The 20254-nt window shown below is 41.5% G+C and overlaps 2 protein-coding genes across 2 annotated transcripts; both read right to left on the bottom strand.

Annotated features, from left to right (window-relative positions):
* Positions 1-311: 311 nt before the first annotated feature.
* On the bottom strand, positions 312-7714 carry LOC124112493 (beta-1,3-galactosyltransferase 1-like). Its single transcript, XM_046472637.2, has 2 exons — positions 7284-7714; positions 312-2204 (listed from the first exon to the last, which is right to left on the bottom strand). Exons 1-2 carry the CDS (start codon positions 7295-7297, stop codon positions 1109-1111), a joined length of 1110 nt encoding a protein of 369 aa, XP_046328593.1. The 5' UTR covers positions 7298-7714; the 3' UTR covers positions 312-1108.
* A 6520-nt stretch (positions 7715-14234) lies between these two features.
* LOC124112510 (tubulin beta chain) lies at positions 14235-17888 on the bottom strand. The gene is made up of 3 exons (XM_046472664.2): positions 17695-17888; positions 16094-16202; positions 14235-15672 (listed from the first exon to the last, which is right to left on the bottom strand). Exons 1-3 carry the CDS (start codon positions 17749-17751, stop codon positions 14498-14500), a joined length of 1341 nt encoding a protein of 446 aa, XP_046328620.1. The 5' UTR covers positions 17752-17888; the 3' UTR covers positions 14235-14497.
* Between the last annotated feature and the right edge of the window lie 2366 nt (positions 17889-20254).

Here is a 20254-nt window from a genome sequence, read left to right as displayed (position 1 = left end):
AGTGGCTGAGTGAGTAAGTGATTAAGTGAGTGAGTGGTAGAGTGAGTGGCTGAGTGAGTAAGTGATTAAGTGAGTGAGTGGTAGAGTGAGTGGCTGAGTGAGTAAGTGATTAAGTGAGTGAGTGGTAGAGTGAGTGGCTGAGTGAGTAAGTGATTAAGTGAGTGAGTGGTAGAGTGAGTGGCTGAGTGAGTAAGTGATTAAGTGAGTGAGTGGTAGAGTGAGTGGCTGAGTGAGTAAGTGATTAAGTGAGTGAGTGGTAGAGTGAGTGGCTGAGTGAGTAAGTGATTAAGTGAGTGAGTGGTAGAGTGAGTGGCTGAGTGAGTAAGTGATTAAGTGAGTGAGTGGTAGAGTGAGTGGCTGAGTGAGTAAGTGATTAAGTGAGTGAGTGGTAGAGTGAGTGGCTGAGTGGCTGAGTGGTTGAGTGAGGTACCCATGTAAAATTATTATAGGGTCTGAACCAGAAACACTGGGTGTCAGTAGTGTGACAGTCCGTCATCCCAACGATGTTCAGGTTAAAACAGTCCAATGGTCTCCTGTCAGTGCGTCCGCATCCTCCCCATCTGATCCACTTCATGGTAATCCAGACAACAACTTATTCCATTTCACTACCTCATCCCAACAACCCCCTGACTCTCAGTGACCACCTCACCATTTTTTTTATAAATACAAGTCAATTAAATACACTACCATATCCAAACTAGTATCCAGTTACCTTACACAAGTAACCATGCAATACAAGTAACTATGTAATACAATTAACTATGTAATACAAGAAACCATCTTATACAATTAACTATGTAATACAAGTAACCATCTTATACAAGTAGCTATGTAAAAGTAACCAAGTAACTATCTTACCAAGGTAATTATCTTATCCAAATAACCATTTTATCCCATGTAGACATGGCTTTATTTGAATGTTGGGAAATAATTTTACGTCCAGTTCAACAAGTCTTCAAATCAGATTCAACATACTTTATTGTGTTAATAATAATAATAATAATAATAATAATAATAATAATAATGATAATAATAATAATAATAATTGATGATGATGATGATGATGATGATGATGATGATGATGATGATGATGATGATGACAACACTATCAAACGGATGATAAGTTTCTGTATACTAGTTTTGGATCAAAATCAATCAGTTCCTTCCATATCTCCCTGGCCAGCCCCGGCGACACCTTGTTAGCCGACAGCTTGTTTCCAATGGTGAAGTCCTCTGGCTCCGGCGCCCTCTGAATCCAGTAGGTGAACCCTTCCAGATCAACCAGGGTGGCGCGACAAACCACACCCATGACGCCTGTCACAAACACATCCTCTATCGGAAGGTAAGGGAGATAACCCGAGGTATTGCTGATGCATCCAATAACGTCGCGCGACAGAACATACGTATTTCCCGATGCATAATACGGATAATCATGATACGGATACATTTCAAATGACACGGCCCAAATGCCGTGTCTCCGGACGGGGCTTGTTGTATAGATGTGGCCAATTACACTATTGACAGGTTGTACTGTTCGAAGAAACTGATACAGCAATTGCACATGCGTGAATGTGTCTTCATCCGCCTTGAGAACATACTCAGCACCCGGACATGTTTTCGCCACAAAACGTAATCCCATTAATGTTTTCAAGGTAAGGTTCTTGTAGCTGTCTGTAAAGTCCCCTTGCAACACGTCGTTGTATGTTTTACTCTCTCGGCGAATGAGATACTCCATGCTAGGCATTTTGACTTTTCCAAACAGAAACAAAATCTTTACTTGAAGTCTGACGTCAGATCCGGGCCATGCACTTCCGTGTCCCACGCTCCCCCAGGTGTCTCTGATGGCGTCTCGGACATTTGTATGGGAGTGAACGGAGCAGACCATTATGACGAGAAATGGAGGGTCGTCACACATATTCTTTGGCTTTATCACGTACTTGTTTGGGAAAGGATTCACAACTTCTTCCCTTGGATTAAAATAATCCGTTAGGGTTACTGGATGGGCATCTCTTACTATGGTATATTTTAATTTTCCGAGTTTATCAGATGTGATGTAGTTTGTTAGATTTGCAACAGGGATCGTGTTGGTGCTGTGGTCGAATTTCTCCAACACTGGGTACCGTCGTGATGTCATCCATAGCACAATACCCCCAACAATTATTGTGGCGTACAAGAGAACTTGTCTTAAAAGGCGTATCCGGCATCTGTAACATATTAAAACTATAATTAGCAGTTGTTTTCCGTCAGTTGAAAAAAAAGAAACACTTAAAAATATACTCATAACTTGTGAACGCTGTCATGGAATTAATAGTTAAATTGATTCTCAGTTAAAACAATGAAAGAACTAGTTTTAGTTTTACGCCGATTTTAGCAATATTCCAGCAATATCACGGCGGGGGACACCAGAAATGGGCTTCATTCATTGTACCCATGTCGGGAATCGAACGGGTCTTCGGCGTGACGAGCGAACGCTTTAACCACTAGGCTAGCCGACCAGTGAAGATTCCGGGGTAGAATAGGTCTTCAGCAACCCATGCTTGCCGTAAAATGTGACTATGCTTGTCGTAAAAGGCGACTAACGGGATCGGGTGGTCAGGCTCGCTGACTTGGTTGATGCATGTCATCGATCCCAATGGCGTGGATCTATGCTCATGACATTAATCACATGATTGTCTGGTCCACACTCGATTATTTACAGACAGACAGTGAGGCGTAAAACAACAAACCAACCAACCAACCAACACTAGGCTACCCGACCGCCACTAAATGCCTTAGGAGACACCGCACTGCGCATCAGTAGTGAGGACATCTATATCGAGAATAATACCCTTTATCATATAATGGGTATGTTTCTCGGCAGAGTAAAGCCAGAGATGCAAATATGAAAGGTCTAGTACTTTCAGTGTTTCCAAACAAACATGGCGTCGCCCTGGTCATTCGGCGATCGTGTCAGAATTAACCATTTGGAATCTGGAGAAACTTCAAGAAAAATTGCTATCATTACCAAAAGAACAGTCTAATATACTGAAAAAAAATGTCTCACTGTGACAAAGCTTTGGCATTTTATAAGTTTTTGCAACTTTGGAGACATAAATTGCGAAATAATTAAGCAGGATCAGTCTCCATAGCTGTGTTTGTAAACCTCTGCGGCTTGAAACCTTTTCCCCAAATTAAAGTGGATTTGGCCAAAATATGTCCAAATTGTTACCTTGTTTCGTTTTGTCGCTGTGTGTACATCTGCCCGAAGTGTTATGACAGCACAGGCAGATTAAAAACAAACGTGACGTCGCATAGACGAGAGTAGCTTCCCTTTGATAAAGAGCCAGTAGAAACAATTTGTGAGGCAGTTGTTGTTTTGCCTATATTTAGTTACGCTGCTGTATAAGAAACAGGATAAAGTTGGAACTATATTGTCACTGTCCGACTGACACATCACTTACCTTCTGACATAATATATACGTATTAATGCGCACACTCTAAGAAACTTGCAATGTTTAGGTAATGTTTGTGAGAGATCGGGAGAGAGGTTTCTAGCACAGAATTGAAGAATGACATTATATGATAAAGAGGTTATCACGCTTGTGTGTTAGGGATGGTAAATATCCTGTAGTAAGAATACAGGCCAAGGCTCGCTAAATACAATTAAGAACATTGCCATTTCGCCTGATGTACACACACTGGTGTTGAACAATGTCACTTCACGTGATGTATACACATTAAGAACACTGTCACTTTGCCTGATGTAAACACACTGGTGTTGAACATTGTTACTTCACGTGATGTATACACATTAAGAACACTGTCACTTTGCCTGATGTACACACACTGGTGTTGAACAATGTCACTTCACGTGATGTATACACATTAAGAACACTGTCACTTTGCCTGATGTACACACACTGGTGTTGAACAATGTCACTTCACGTGATGTATACACATTAAGAACACTGTCACTTTGCCTGATGTAAACACACTGGTGTTGAACAAAGTCACTTCACGTGATGTATACAGATTAAGAACAGTGTTATTTCGCCTGATGGACACACACTGGTGTTGAACAATGTCACTTCACGTGATGTATACACATTAAGAACACTGTCACTTTGCCTGATGTACACACACTGGTGTTAAACATTGTCACTTCACGTGATGTAAACACATTAAGAACACTGTCACTTTGCCTGATGTACACACACTGGTGTTAAACAATGTCACAACACGTGATGTATACACATTAAGAACACTGTCACTTTGTCTGATGTACACACACTGGTGTTGAACAATGTCACTTCACGTGATGTATACACATTAAGAACACTGTCACTTTGCCTGATGTAAACACACTGGTGTTGAACATTGTTACTTCACGTGATGTATACACATTAAGAACACTGTCACTTTGCCTGATGTACACACACTGGTGTTGAACATTGTCACTTCACGTCATGTATACACATTAAGAACACTGTCACTTTGTCTGATGTACACACACTGGTGTTGAACAATGTCACTTCACGTGATGTATACACATTAAGAACACTGTCACTTTGCCTGATGTAAACACACTGGTGTTGAACATTGTTACTTCACGTGATGTATACACATTAAGAACACTGTCACTTTGCCTGATGTACACACACTGGTGTTGAACATTGTTACTTCACGTGATGTATACACATTAAGAACACTGTCACTTTGCCTGATGTAAACACACTTGTGTTGAACATTGTTACTTCACGTGATGTATACACATTAAGAACACTGTCACTTTGCCTGATGTACACACACTGGTGTTGAACATTGTTACTTCACGTGATGTATACACATTAAGAACACTGTCACTTTGCCTGATGTAAACACACTGGTGTTGAACATTGTTACTTCACGTGATGTATACACATTAAGAACACTGTCACTTTGCCTGATGTACACACACTGGTGTTGAACATTGTTACTTCACGTGATGTATACACATTAAGAACACTGTCACTTTGCCTGATGTACACACACTGGTGTTGAACATTGTTACTTCACGTGATGTATACACATTAAGAACACTGTCACTTTGCCTGATGTAAACACACTGGTGTTGAAACATTGCCACTTCACGTGATGTATACACATTAAGAACACTGTCATTTCGCCTCATGTACACACACTGGTGTTGAAACATTGTCACTTCACGTGATGCATACACATTAAGAACACTGTTATTTCGCCTCATGTACACACACTGGTGTTAAACAATGTCACAACACGTGATGTATACACATTAAGAACACTGTTATTTCGCCTCATGTACACACACTGGTGTTAAACAATATCACAACACGTGATGCAGACACATTGAGAACACTGTTATTTCGCCTGATGTACACACACTGGTGTTGAACATTGTCACTTCACGTGATGTAAACACATTAAGAACACTGTCACTTTGCCTGATGTACACACACTGGTGTTGGAACAATGTCACTTCACGTGATGTATACACATTAAGAACACTGTCACTTTGCCTGATGTACACACACTGGTGTTGAACATTGTCACTTCACGTGATGTATACACATAAAGAACACTGTCACTTTGCCTGATGTACACACACTGGTGTTAAACATTGTCACTTCACGTGATGTATACACATTAGGAACACTGTCACTTTGTCTGATGTACACACACTGGTGTTGAACAATGTCACAACACGTGATGTATACACATTAAGAACACTGTTATTTCGCCTGATGTACACACACTGGTGTTGGAACATTGTCACATCACGTGATGTATACACATTAAGAACACTGTCACTTTGCCTGATGTACACACACTGGTGTTGAACAATGTCACTTCACGTGATGTATACACATTAAGAACACTGTTATTTCGCCTGATGTACACACACTGGTGTTGAACATTGTCACATCACGTGATGTATACACATTAAGAACACTGTTATTTCGCCTCATGTACACACACTGGTGTTGAACATTGTCACATCACGTGATGTATACACATTAAGAACACTGTCACTTTGCCTGATGTACACACACTGGTGTTGAACATTGTCACTTCACGTGATGTATACACATTAAGAACACTGTCACTTTGCCTGATGTACACACACTGGTGTTGAACATTGTCACTTCACGTGATGTATACACATTAAGAACACTGTCACTTTGCCTCATGTACACACACTGGTGTTGAACATTGTCACTTCACGTGATGTATACACATTAAGAACACTGTTATTTCGCCTCATGTACACACACTGGTGTTGGAACATTGTCACTTCACGTGATGTATACACAATGTTGTTTAATGTAAGTAGATAACGGAACGGCTGGTACTGTTCTGATATGAATCACTATTACGCGTCTACTAGTATCTGCCAAGACGAGACACCGAAATAGTGGACTTTATCGCTTAATGTGCACAGCATGAATAGCGAACTAATATCAAGACGCAAATGCATATGACTATATTGGCGTGATACTAGACTAACATCTAGTCTCTGAAATGAACATATCGTACATAAAAAAAAAGTTGTTCAGTTATCTTAATAAAAATATAATAAAAAGGAGCCCAGTGACTCTCTTCATTTTCAGATACTGCAGTGATCTAGACTTGCCAAACATTATAGACTTGCATGGGCTGTATTTGATATATATTTGTATCAGGGTCTGTAAGACAGACTAGCGTGATACTGACAAAAGCCACTAAAAAAACTCGATTATTCATTCACTCACCCCAAATACCTTTACCTTTCTATGACAACGTACATCTAATCGTTGAGTAAAATCAACTACTTGCATTTGTTTTCGTTGATCGTATATTTTAAGTTTATACCTTAAACATAGTTTTTATTAGCGAGACTAAAAACGCCCCCAAATAAGTAATCATGTATATATAAGCATATAAGCAAATATAAGCATTTATATTTGAAGTTAAATTCAAATGAACAAATTTGGCAGTTAGAGTCAACAGCAAGAATATAGGCTGAAACTCGTTGCCGTTGACAGGGCTAGTGTTATCTGTCAAGCGCGTGTTAGGAAGGGAAAGGGAGGGGCCATTTCACTGGTGGTGACTACCGGCTGACTCGTCCCTTTCATTGTTGGAACTGCCAAGACGCCACAGTGTAGGATGAAGGGAGGGAGCTCTGAAGGCTATCGGGTTTCAACAGATGTTACTTAGCTAGCCGTGTTGGAGTTCAAGTGCAAAAGTGCGCTATGACCTACGATTCTTCAACCTTCAACATCTTATACTATATGAAACATTCTTACCTGTTAGACACCATCGTGAAGTCGTAATAACTGGCCCGACACCTTGATGATAAGTATCCAGACTACATAAGCAAAGAAAGTACACTTTCTTATCTAAACTTGAACTCCCGTCAGCCAAGCATCAGTCTGTGGAACAGTCCACTTTGCAGTAGGGGTGATCAGTATGTTTCTCTAACGACGAAGAAGCTCTGCCACCGTGCACAACTTGGCAATACGTACAGACATAACGATTCCTGACATTTACTGTCATTGTAAAAGCTCTTACCGATCCAATATCGCAGGGAAAATGGTAAGAAGATGATAGCGTCTCATTCCTAGCATCATTTCAAGAATTTTAATCCTCAAGATATATTACATATTGCTATGGACATAGTATTTAAACAATTGAATTCCGTCTAAGTCGTTACCTGGGGAAACATCTCGCCTTCCATAATGGCTAATCACAATATGATGGTTATAATCTCAACATTTGCGCCGTTAATATTTTTAAATGATGTAGACTTCAACTTCATAATCAAGATCGACAGACCTGTCTGAAACAAAACTGGGCTGATTTCAACGTAGACTAACATCTAGTCTCCGAAATGAAAATATCGAACAGAATAAAAACAGTTGTTTAATTGTAGAGAATAAACGACTGTTTGACATGGCGACAGCTGCACCATACATCTCCCATATATTATCATAGTGTAGTTAAACAGGTTTTTATCAGTGTCGATATTTTCGACCACGTGTGTGCAAATGTTTCAGCATGAGAGATTTTTAATAAATGCTTCGAGGAAGGGTGCTGTTGAGGGTGCCGTAATGGAACTATTCTGGGGGGGGGGGGGGGGGGGGGGGTTGGGGGAGCTTTGTGGTTAAAGCTTTCGCTCATCACGCCGAGGGACGGCACCGATCCCAGTCGGGATAAATGAAATCTTTATAATCCGGACGGTACCGATCCCAGTCGGGATAAATGAAATCTTTATAATCCCGACGGTACCGATCCCAGTCGGGATAAATGAAATCTTTATAATCCGGACGGTACCGATCCCAGTCGGGATAAATGAAATCTTTATAATCCGGACAGTACCGATCCCAGTCGGGATAAATGAAACCTTTATAATCCCGACGGTACCGATCCCAGTCGGGATAAATGAAACCTTTATAATCCCGACGGTACCGATCCCAGTCGGGATAAATGAAATCTTTATAATCCGGACAGTACCGATCCCAGTCGGGATAAATGAAACCTTTATAATCCCGACGGTACCGATCCCAGTCGGGATAAATGAAATCTTTATAATCCGGACGGTACCGATCCCAGTCGGGATAAATGAAATCTTTATAATCCGGACAGTACCGATCCCAGTCGGGATAAATGAAACCTTTATAATCCCGACGGTACCGATCCCAGTCGGGATAAATGAAACCTTTATAATCCCGACGGTACCGATCCCAGTCGGGATAAATGAAATCTTTATAATCCGGACGGTACCGATCCCAGTCGGGATAAATGAAACATGTTACAATGAAACCCTTATAATGCGGACGTTATAGTTCCCAGTCGGGATATATGAAACATGTTACAATGAAACCCTCATAATCCGGACGGTACCGATCCCAGGGGGTCCGGACCCATTGTAATTCACTGTAACTTCCTGATTCCAATGTTTCTACTATCGCGGTGGTGTTATGTTGGGAAGCTCGCCACGGGAGACGACCGTCTGTACTGTAAAGGGGTGTATATCAACAGTATTAGCATCAAAGGTTGGACCCGGTGTCTTGGCGGGTTGTAGAACTACCAATTGCGAGTGTCAGCAAGAAGATGGCACTGCAGGCCACCTGTGTCGGAACCAGACACCACCCCATATGGTCCACAATGGTGCTACTCCAAGGGAGCGCGGATACAACGTCTTGGAAAAATGGGTGCGATTTAAGTGATAACAAGTTGTGTTATTATTTTGGTGAAGCATGTCACCTAATATACTAACCAGCATTAAAAACGCAATTCCGATAATTACCCTAATTTATTTCATAAACAGAGCTAGGTTCGTGCTTAAAAGATTATATTGCCGTAATATCACCATTGCGTTTCAACTTTCAAAAATAAGAATTCGCTGCAAATAAACACTTACCTAGTTTTTTTTATATTCTAATAAGTAATGTCATTTTTCAATCCGGATGCAAAGGTTTACATAAATAAAAGATTTAAATTGGCATATACCGTAAATCCTTTAATTTATTTCAGAAGTTCCTTAGACTGGTGGTTCATCCGAGGCAGGCGGGTTACTTAAGAAAGACGTTTGCATCTGGCGTTTCAGTTTTGTTTCAAAAGTCTTTCCTCGATGTGTCAGAAGTTGTAAGGGGAACATCACAAACGTTCAATTTTAATACGAAACCCTAAAACGATGACAAACAATCAACCTGGCGACACATTTTAGCCTCCTCATCTTCGTGAATAAAGAAAGCTGCTAGCGGGGAAGGGGGGATGCTAAGAGCCTATCCCCTCCCACAGCCTCCTGGGGATACGGCAGTAGTGAGTGAGTGAGTTGGGTTTAAAGCTGGGTTAGTTATTCTCGTGTTTGAAGGTGTGTCGCATATTGTGCGAGGAAAGGGAAGAGGGTTTTTAAAGTTGTAAACTCCATATGCGGATCCAGGGGAAGGGCCCAGGGCGTCCCCCAACCCACCCTTCCCTATCCTTTTGAAAACCAAAAGTAGTGTGTTGTAGGCAGTAAATATATCTCAGAGACCCCCCCCCCCCCCCCCCCCCTCCACACACACACACACACACACACACACACACACACACCGCTTTTTAAAAATACTTCGCCCTGAAACTTTGGTGAACTCCCGAGTACGGGTAGGGTTCGGACAAACCAAGAATCATAATGAGGGAAAATCTTGGATTCGAACCCACAATTAAGGGACGCAACACTGCATATCGAATTGAGGCGACTGGTCTCCCAATACCCATTGTAACAACAGGACGGCACATGTACTCTGACATCTCTGGGATCTCTTTCGGCTGTCAGCTTTAATGATCTTCACGTCTCTTTGTAAATTGATAAAATGTAGATCCGGTGTTTAATTAGGGTGTCACAGATGGTATGGTGAGTGCGACCCAGCTGCTGCTGTAGATACTCCAGTGTTTGTGCCGGGGACTGACATACTGATAGATATCACATTGCAGTAGAACAGCTCACATCAGAGTTGAGTATTGATTACGTATGATTAAAGCTGTGCGGTATATAACATTTTATGATGCCGTCGTGAACATATATCAATAATACTCTACACTCCGTGACAGAAACGCCGTGCTTATTTCAGGGGAGATTATTTCATATTTGAATTCTTGCACCATATATATTTTTAGCTGAATTTTTTAAAACGTGATGGGCTTGAAGTAGTTATTAATTTACTTGTTTTTAAATAATTGCAAAAATGGAGGCAGATGACGCAATCAATTTGATAAATAAGTCATGACAACTAGTTTAATATCTAGTTTTGCGTGTTTAACAGGTCGCATAAAAAGATTATGGTTATGTCAGTAAACACATCACTTTGGGCTTTCCTCCCACATTAAGCTGACATGTCGTCATACAAATGAAATACTGTTTAAAGCGGTGTCATGTTAACGAGTCTGTGCAGTCAATAATCTGGAACTGGGTGCATTCTGCATAAATCGCCAAGATGATACAAGTTGTCTCCCTTTAAATGTGCGACCCACTCTGAAGGTATTTCTTCGCTTTCTTCAAGAGTTGGGCGAGCACTGACATCCTTATTGAAACTTTCATGAGACTTTTGTAAAATACTTTTGCCGATTGATTGATGCATTGTAGGGTTTAGGTTGTATTGTCAAAATAATAAATCGGATGATAATGTTGGACAATGTTGTAGTACGACTAACGTAGTAACTTGTTTTCAATTCCTGTGAATGACCAGAAGTATAAAGTCCACAGAGCACCGATTCTTAAACAGGTCCTTAACTTGACCTCGGTTGGGTGGTAAACCTATGACACATAACCAACTTATCTTCCTACGGAAGTCCATCAGGGCCATGCCATTATTTAGTATCTTGAAAGTTCAAGATGCTTAAGTTTGATGAAAATTGAAGAAACTAAGTTGAATAATAGATATGCTATCTTAAAAAACTAAGATACTAAGTTGAAAGGTCAAGTTGCTATAGTGAAAATGCAAATTCATATCTTGAAAATTTTAGTTATTAATTTTAAAATTATTTGGAAAATTCAAGATACTTTGTTAAAAATTCAAGATAAACTGAATTGCTGCAAATGAACTTCACAAGGATTCCATTTCTGTTGTGAGTGGACACTGTTGCCAGGTGAGAACTTGAGTTGTCAAGATAGGAACTTGAATGTTAAAAAATATAATTTGAATTTTCAAGATTAAAAATAATAATTCTGTGGCCCTAATGGGCTTCCGTACCTTCTAGATACATTCTAATTCATCATCAAGTTAACACGAACGAGCCTACAAGTTATGTAGAAGGTATTGCTGTGAGCTGGCTTATATTTATTTCACTTTAACCCTTAGTGTGTGAACAACAAGAGTTATCTCCCTTTTCTTCTTGTCAGTATGCATATGTTCTTTTCTTTTTTAACTATTATATATTTTGCTTCTTTGTTATTTCTAGCATAGGACACTTTTATATATACGGAAGTGTATGCAATAAAATGGCGAGATAATTCAAGACGATCAAAATGTATCACATAAGTAAGGTCATATTATATAATAACATGTGAACGCGAATCAGATGCATCGTAACCGCGGGTGTGTTGCATTTATCTGCCCAGTTAGGAATGAACTCGCCTTGGTAGCTTTTCTCAATTTGCACGAGACAACCCTCGCGCCATGTTACAAGCCAGCGGCGTGTTTTGACGACACCGAATGTTGCGTTTTAGATTTTGAGCAAATATTTTCCTACATATTTCACATGTGAGATTTACGTGTATCTACATGAGGCTGTTTTATAACTACACTTATATTGTAAACATACGCTTGTTTTGCACATATGCATATGTATATTCATTACACAGTCTCAAAAACACATCCAGATCTGATCAACGTGAAGACGGGCGACCAAGGGCTGAAGGGATTGTCGAAAAAACAAGATCCTCCATCAGGGTGTGTATAGGTTGTGGGGTTGGGGTGAGAATTGTCTACAACATCCATTTGGTTTTCAAAAAGAAAAGGGGGAGGGGGAAGGGAGGGGGAGGGGAAGGGGAAGGGAGGGGGAGGGGAAGGGAGGGGGAGGGGAAGGGGAAGGGGAGGGGGAGGGGGAGGGAAGGGAGGGGGAGGGGAAGAGTCCGGAGCCCCCCTGGATGACGAGTTCAGCACCCACCACGGTATTTTGGATTTTCCACTTTCATGGATTATCATAACAGCATAAAGTATGTTCTCGGGAGTATCAAGATGGGAGATATCAATATACATCACTAATCTCAGACTCCGTAGAAATAAAGGTAAGTACATTAAAGGTGATCTGTTTATTGAAGGTAAACCCTGTTTGAGTTAAATAATATTTAAATTTTAAAAGATTTAGGGCATGTTTTTTCTATTTAAATGGTTTAATATAAATCATACATGTTGTCTTGTTGATGATCTGTTTGGTTGGAAAATATAATCAGTCATTTGAGAAACTCAAACATTTTGCCGGTGCCACAGCAAAGTAACAATTTGACAATGTCAAATTTAAGCTGCATCTCATCTACAAAACATAACAGCTTTATGATGCGTTTTGCTCTACATTGATATCGGAGCGGTCGGGTATCCTAGTGGTTAAAGCGGTCGCTCGTCACGCCGAAGACCTGACTTCGATTCCCACATGTACAATGTGTAACGCTCAACTGATATCCACCTAGTCCTTTTGTAACTGTCTGTCAGCAGCGGACATCTATAGTATTCCCTCAGGAAGATTCTGCACACTGGTCGTGGTAAGACCTTCAGACAGTAGGGTTTCCTACGAACTAAAGATAATGAATCTCTTGATACTGCCCTGGATTTTTTATCCAGATAGCATACTACTATGACATAATCGCAGGTCATTGTGGAATATCGCTTGAAAAGTATATACGATGCCGAGAGTAGCTATTAACAAGATTTTTACATACCACTGAACATTTCTGTATGGATCTAGCAACCAATATTTGGAATTCATAAATTTCCTCATATTCATGAGGTATTTGTCGGTATATAAATCGATTTCATTTTTTTAAAAAGGTGTATAAATGGTGTACTATTCTAATCTTGAGGCGAGGTGAAATGGGGGGGGGGCTTAACGTCGCTTTAAGGATTGATTGCACTTACAAATAGGTACGTGTGTTTATGTGCCTCACCGAGATACCCCATACCAATTTGGTGTGTACATGCAGTTTTGTCGGAGTGATGAGTGAGTATGGTTTAACGCCGCTTTTAGCAGTTTTCCTGCAATATCACGACGGGGGGACACCAGAAATGGGCTTCACACATTCTACCTATGTCGGGAATCGAACCCGGGTCTTCGGCGTGAGGAGCGAACGCTTTAACCACTAGTCTACCCGACCGCCCAAGTTTTTACGGATATCGACTTCATATTTGTCGAGGCGTGTGCCTGACCGCATCGTGTTAGATCCCACTAAAATGGAGTGATCTGGCAGATTTATTTACCAAACTACGTACATGATTGATAGTATAAATAACTTTTTTGCCTGGTACAGGCGCGATAATTTTACTTGCTACACAATCAATATTTCGGATAATGATCGGAGATCCGCCCCTTGATCTGAATACCGGTTTTGTCAATGTAAATTAAAATTAATCGTATGTTGATCCGAAAATATTATTTCTTACGAGACTAGAAAACTAGTAGTAATTCAGACTTTGATGGTTCTCTCTTTACCCGAAACTGTTGTTTCTAACACTACTATTTTCCTTGGAACTAATACAACAAATGCGAATTTATATTGGATCGACATTGCAAGTGGTTTATTCACCAGGTTTGTAACATCGAAATGAATATCACATGTAAACTTTTTCAACTTTGACGTGTTTGATTCAGCATTTTGAAAAAAAGTTTGACAAAAATGTCGAAAGTGGTTAACAGATGTTTCGGAAACAATAAATAACATCGACTATAATTGCACATCAGTATTTGGCCAACTTTCTTAGCGTTTTTGGTCCCTTGCGAAATGCCAAAAAAAAGTCATAAGGCTTGCTGTCATTTGTCGTCAAGTCTATGCTGCTTCCTCTTCACCCTCTTCCTCATCGAACTCTCCCTCTTCCTCGGCGGTGGCATCCTGGTACTGCTGGTACTCGGACACCAAGTCGTTCATGTTGGACTCGGCCTCAGTGAACTCCATCTCGTCCATGCCCTCGCCAGTGTACCAATGGAGGAAAGCCTTTCTCCTGAACATAGCTGTGAACTGCTCGGAGATGCGCTTGAACAGCTCCTGGATGGCGGTGCTGTTGCCGATGAAGGTTGAAGACATCTTGAGACCACGTGGTGGGATGTCACAGACGGCGGTCTTGACGTTGTTGGGGATCCATTCAACGAAGTAGCTGCTGTTCTTGTTCTGGACGTTGAGCATCTGTTCATCAACCTCCTTCATGGACATGCGGCCACGGAATATGGCAGCCACTGTCAGGTAGCGACCGTGACGGGGATCACAGGCAGCCATCATGTTCTTGGCATCAAACATCTGCTGGGTGAGCTCGGGCACGGTGAGTGCACGGTACTGTTGGCTTCCTCTGGAGGTGAGGGGTGCGAAGCCGGGCATGAAGAAGTGAAGACGGGGGAAGGGCACCATGTTGACAGCCAATTTACGAAGATCGGCGTTCAGTTGACCAGGGAACCTCAGACAGGTGGTCACTCCGGACATGGTGGCTGACACAAGATGGTTGAGGTCACCGTAGGTGGGTGTGGTCAGCTTCAAGGTTCTGAAGCAGATGTCGTACAGAGCCTCATTGTCGATACAGTATGTCTCGTCTGTGTTCTCAACCAACTGATGGACTGACAGGGTGGCGTTGTAGGGCTCGACGACTGTGTCGGACACCTTTGGTGATGGTACAACGGAGAAAGTGTTCATGATTCTGTCAGGGTACTCCTCCCTGATCTTACTGATGAGGAGTGTGCCCATGCCAGACCCAGTGCCACCACCCAGAGAGTGGGTCAGCTGGAAGCCTTGTAAACAGTCACAGCTCTCTGCCTCTTTTCGAACAACATCCAGCACGGAATCTACCAGCTCAGCACCTTCTGTGTAGTGACCCTTGGCCCAGTTGTTACCAGCACCGCTCTGACCGAAGACGAAGTTGTCTGGACGGAAGATTTGTCCGAAGGGACCAGATCGGACAGAGTCCATGGTGCCTGGCTCCAGGTCGACCAAGACTGCACGGGGAACATATTTGCCTCCTGGAAAATATAAGGTACATGTTAAGAATATGAAATGTATGTATCTTATTAACAAGTGACAACTTAACTTGATACAGTATGACATCTTGTTAAGGCAAGAACTCACAAAGTATGTGTAGTGAACCACAAACAATGAAAAGATTAAGGAAGATAAGAAATTAACTCCCATCGATGGTATAAGTATTTTTTGACATAACTAACCAAAACGGCTAGTGGTATTTAAGATTACACTAGGCAGTGAGCTAGATTGCTGGCTGTTTAACCGCACAACCATAATGATTTAATGAACATAATTAAGTTATTCCATAATGAAAATAGTGTCCTAATTATTCAAGCTTCACACATACATTATCATTGTGTGTATGGTGCCGTCATTACTGTATATGCTTTCTGTAATGTTATAAGAGACAATGTCCCTCACCTGTAGCCTCGTTGTAGTAGACGTTGATTCTCTCCAACTGGAGGTCAGAGTCACCGTGGTAGGTGCCGGTGGGGTCGATGCCGTGCTCGTCAGAGATCACCTCCCAGAACTGCAATAAAAATATGACCTAAATTAATCAGAATATTTACACATGCAACAAAATATAAACGACCCATGCTTATTTACAATCACCGGAGATGACACCTCAGCCTAACATACTACATGTCAGCATACCACACGATCAGGAGTTTTGCCCAAGTTTATTTGTACAGGGAGTGTTTGGAGTTTGCAATGAACCATATAAGGATAACATTTGACGAAGCTCCTTACAAAGATACCCTTTGCTCATGTCAATCTTGTCAGAGCGGTTTGTGTGGGGAGTGGCGTAGACGATTTACCTGAAGAGCCAGCGAATGTTAAGTGTGTTATTCCTCTGTAGTCACGGTTTACTTGAACGTGCTAGTCTTAGTTTACACAGTCTTGCAAACTCCCGACACCAAATATGTCCCCTGTTTATCCCCCTGCTCCCGGGGACTATGTTGACTTAATACATGGCCGCCATGTTGGGATGTGCCGGACCAGAAAATAATCTCGGGCCAATAGAATTTACTACACATTCCTAGATGTATTTTTTATTCCATCTGAATATTTTCTTAATTTTTCAATACCACTAACGTAGTATCACCACTACAGCGTTCTTCGTAAAAATACTTGTTCTAACATCAACATAAATTACCCTGTACAATAACCAGTGTCGCCATTTTATATTGTGTCAAACATGTTTCAGCGAAGGGTGTCAAAAAATTATATTCGCGGGTAACTGACGTTTAAATCGTAACGCTCCGACCCAGACAATACCCTTCCCGCCCATTGGACGCCTCGCTGAACAAATACATCTGTTGTGTGTATTTCATGTCAATGAATGACCCAACTGACGGGCGGTGGTTGCTAAGGCAACGCCCTACCGGCACACCTGCAGTTTCCTCGTGGTTCACATTTCAAGTTACTGACTGACGAAGTGAAAATGTTTCTAAATGGGGACTGTTGACAAGCAAGTATCCCATAAATGTTTGTGTATACACAGAGAAGATGGAAAATATCGACTGTTGGCACCAACTACATGATGACATAATGGCGCCATTATCATAATGTATGCACGGCGGCCTTGCAGTGCCGACCATATGAGTCATGCACTAACGTGAATCTGGCTGGTGATTCACTCAAAGGAGACATTTAACTCAACAATCACAACATTCATCAATTCAATACATCCAAATTCTTATCTCTACGAGGTTCTTCTTATCGAACATGAACTGACCAAGCCTTCCCGCCACTTGCCTTTGTCTACAGCGAACCACGCCAGTCATGCGTCACAGATTTTCACTGTCCCATAAAATGGCGGTTCATGGGGATATATATCGTGTTGTAGTCAACATGAGTCGAAATATGTCTTCAAACATGATTAAATTGCTACACATGTCAAAATGGCGACATGACCATGTGGTGGGATGTGCCGGTTAAATCAGACGTCGGAAGGGATGTTTAAAATTTGAACACCATTAGAAAGTTCACGACTAATATTTCAACTAAACGTGACCTACCTTAGCTCCGATCTGGTTTCCGCATTGTCCAGCTTGTAAGTGAACGATTTCCCTCATTTTTAGCTAGTAACAGAGACCTAGTTGCACGAACACTGACGAGAAACTGAGTATGCGCTGAACAGCCACCGACTCGTATATATACTACTAATTATGGAAACGGTCAACAGGATCGCCTGTTGTTAGCAACCCTAGATTGTGTCGAGATAGCCGATTGGTTAATTCAAAAGCGGAGAGCATTCTGATTGGCTGAGCGAGCTCGGCAAGGCTTACAATTAACATTTTAATATTGATCCTCACTCCTTAACCCATGTTGCTTAGCAACGGTCGTCTTGCCCTCTTCGCCCCGCTCCGTGGCTTATCACGTGATCTCCTTGAAGGACCTGTTACAGTCTTAGTTCACATCAACATCAGTTATTTCCCTTTATAAGTTGCAAAATAGTATGGCGTAGTTATTTTGAACGGGAGCTATTCATGGTTTCAACGGAATGTGAATGACATTTGCTGTGAAGGGTTGGGTTTGTGAAAAACCTCGCTGGACACTTACGCTCGGAGTGGATTCAGGGCTACCCAAATAGACCCACAGCCTTGTAATTACGGTTTCAGAGTAGGGTGTTGAAATACCCTAGCCTAAAATCCAAGTTACGTATTTGTCAAGAGAGTGTAGATATTGCTTCTGCTCAAAGACTGTTTGTAAACACTCCTCTTCAGTTTCCAAATCGATTGAAATGCTTAAAGCTTTTTTTGTGTGTTTATCTTTTAGAACTTAATTTTGAAGAGGTATGTAAGTTAACCCGACGTTTACGCCTCAATACATCTATATGCTTTTCATATTTACACAGTTTACTGCTTAATGTCTGTCTTAATTACATGACACAAAACAAGACATTTTGTTTTAATTTATTTGTCAATCAATGTAAATATGTGGGCTTTACCTATCTAAAATAAGATTAACCTGATACTAAGTACACATGTGCAAGGTGTATAGTATATAATTATCAGATCGATCAGATGGTGGTTAAAATTGATAAGACCGAAGAAGGAAGCATTCCTCCCCTCTTAATTATATGATATTTTGTTTTAAGTTATTGGTCAGTTTGTGTAAATATGTCGGCTTCACCAGTCTGGAAGAAGTCTCACTTGATACGTATTTTTATGAAGTGGTAAAAATTGACATCTCTCCCTCTCCCTCTCCCTCTCCCTCTCTCTCTCTCTCCCTCTCTCGCCCCCTTCTCTCTCTCTCTCCCCTCTCTGACTCTTCCCCCCTCTCTCTCATCACACACACATCATCCTGTTCTCTCTCTCTCTTTCTCATCACACACATCACCATTTTCTGTCTGTCTGTCTCTCTCTCTCTCTGTGACTCTCCCCCTCTCTCTCATCACACACACATCATCCTGTTCACTCTCTCTCTCATCATACAAACACACATCACCATTTTCTGTCTGTCTGTCTGTCTGTCTCTCTCTCTCTCTCTCTCTGACTCTCCCCCCTCTCTCTCTCATCACACACACATCATCCTGTTCACTCTCTCTCTTTCTCATCACACACATCACCATTTTCTGTCTGTCTGTCTGTCTGTCTGTCTGTCTGTCTCTCTCTCTCTCTCTCTCTCTCTCTCTCTCTCTCATCATACAAAAACACATCACCATGTTCTGTCTGTGATGTCCTCCCCACAAAAAGGCGCCAGTACACAAAACATGCACACACACATTGCCACAATAGCCACTTGTGATGAGAATTCGTTCAGCCGCTTGATAAGCCGGGAGCACTTATACAGTGAGTTCACAAGGGCGACGGTGATTTCTTCGTGTGACCCTTACACTCGTCCCCTACTCAGTTTACTCTGGGGGTATTACGCTATTAAGCAGGGAGATCACAGGTAGTTTTGTTTCTAAACCTATAAACGGGGTGTGTGTGTGTGTGTGTGTATGGATGTACTTTTGTGTGTGTGTGTGTGTATATGTATGTGTGTGTGTGCATGCATGTAGGTTTATGTGTAAATATATAAATAAACTACTATCATTTGTTAAGGCCGACTATTTTGTTCTTATGAAATGTTGAGTAGTAAATATGTGTGTATGCATGTAAATGAGAAGCACGTGTGTCCGTGTGTGTGTGCGCGCGTGTTATTTTACCAGTGGGATAAAGTATTTATATTTAAGTTTCAAATGTTTGTAGCACCAGGGTGCCGTTGTACAAAACAACCTTAGCGCTCAGCCTGTCGTAAGTCTATGTTAAGGTATAGGAGTTACGATCACCTTAGCGCTAAGATCGCTTTGTACAACGGTCCCCAGCGGTATCGAAATGACTACCAAAGGTGTTATATGATGTAACGCGATCTGGGAGGTCTGACAAGATTAAAGAGTGGTCTGTTCAACGTGACGAGTTTCTGAATTGAGCTGGAACGGTCCAGTACTTGACATGCTCCAGTCAGGAAATAATGAAACACGTCACTTCTGTTGTCCGTAGCCGAGACTGTGTCGCCGCCCATGACGTGGGTGCTCCTTCCAACTGTACTTCCCCGTGAAAAATGGCCGGTATACACACGGGTGCGAACCGG

Source organism: Haliotis rufescens, unplaced genomic scaffold (genome assembly GCF_023055435.1).
Source record: "Haliotis rufescens isolate VD_foot unplaced genomic scaffold, xgHalRufe1.0.p SCAF_17, whole genome shotgun sequence".
Lineage (NCBI taxonomy): Eukaryota > Metazoa > Mollusca > Gastropoda > Lepetellida > Haliotidae > Haliotis > Haliotis rufescens.
The sequence above is the reverse complement of the archived record's forward strand: the minus strand, read 5'-3'. Positions and strand labels throughout refer to the sequence as shown.

What these genes read in the sequence shown, in the direction of transcription:
- LOC124112510 (XM_046472664.2), bottom strand. Translation starts at nt 17,751, where the DNA reads ATGAGGGAAATCGTTCACTTACAAGCTGGACAATGCGGAAACCAGATC. An exon ending in GAAACCAGATCGGAGCTAAG is followed by an intron (nt 16,203 to 17,694) that starts GTAGGTCACGTT and finishes TTTTTATTGCAG; the next exon opens with TTCTGGGAGGTGATCTCTGA. An exon ending in CTACTACAACGAGGCTACAG is followed by an intron (nt 15,673 to 16,093) that starts GTGAGGGACATT and finishes TATATTTTCCAG; the next exon opens with GAGGCAAATATGTTCCCCGT.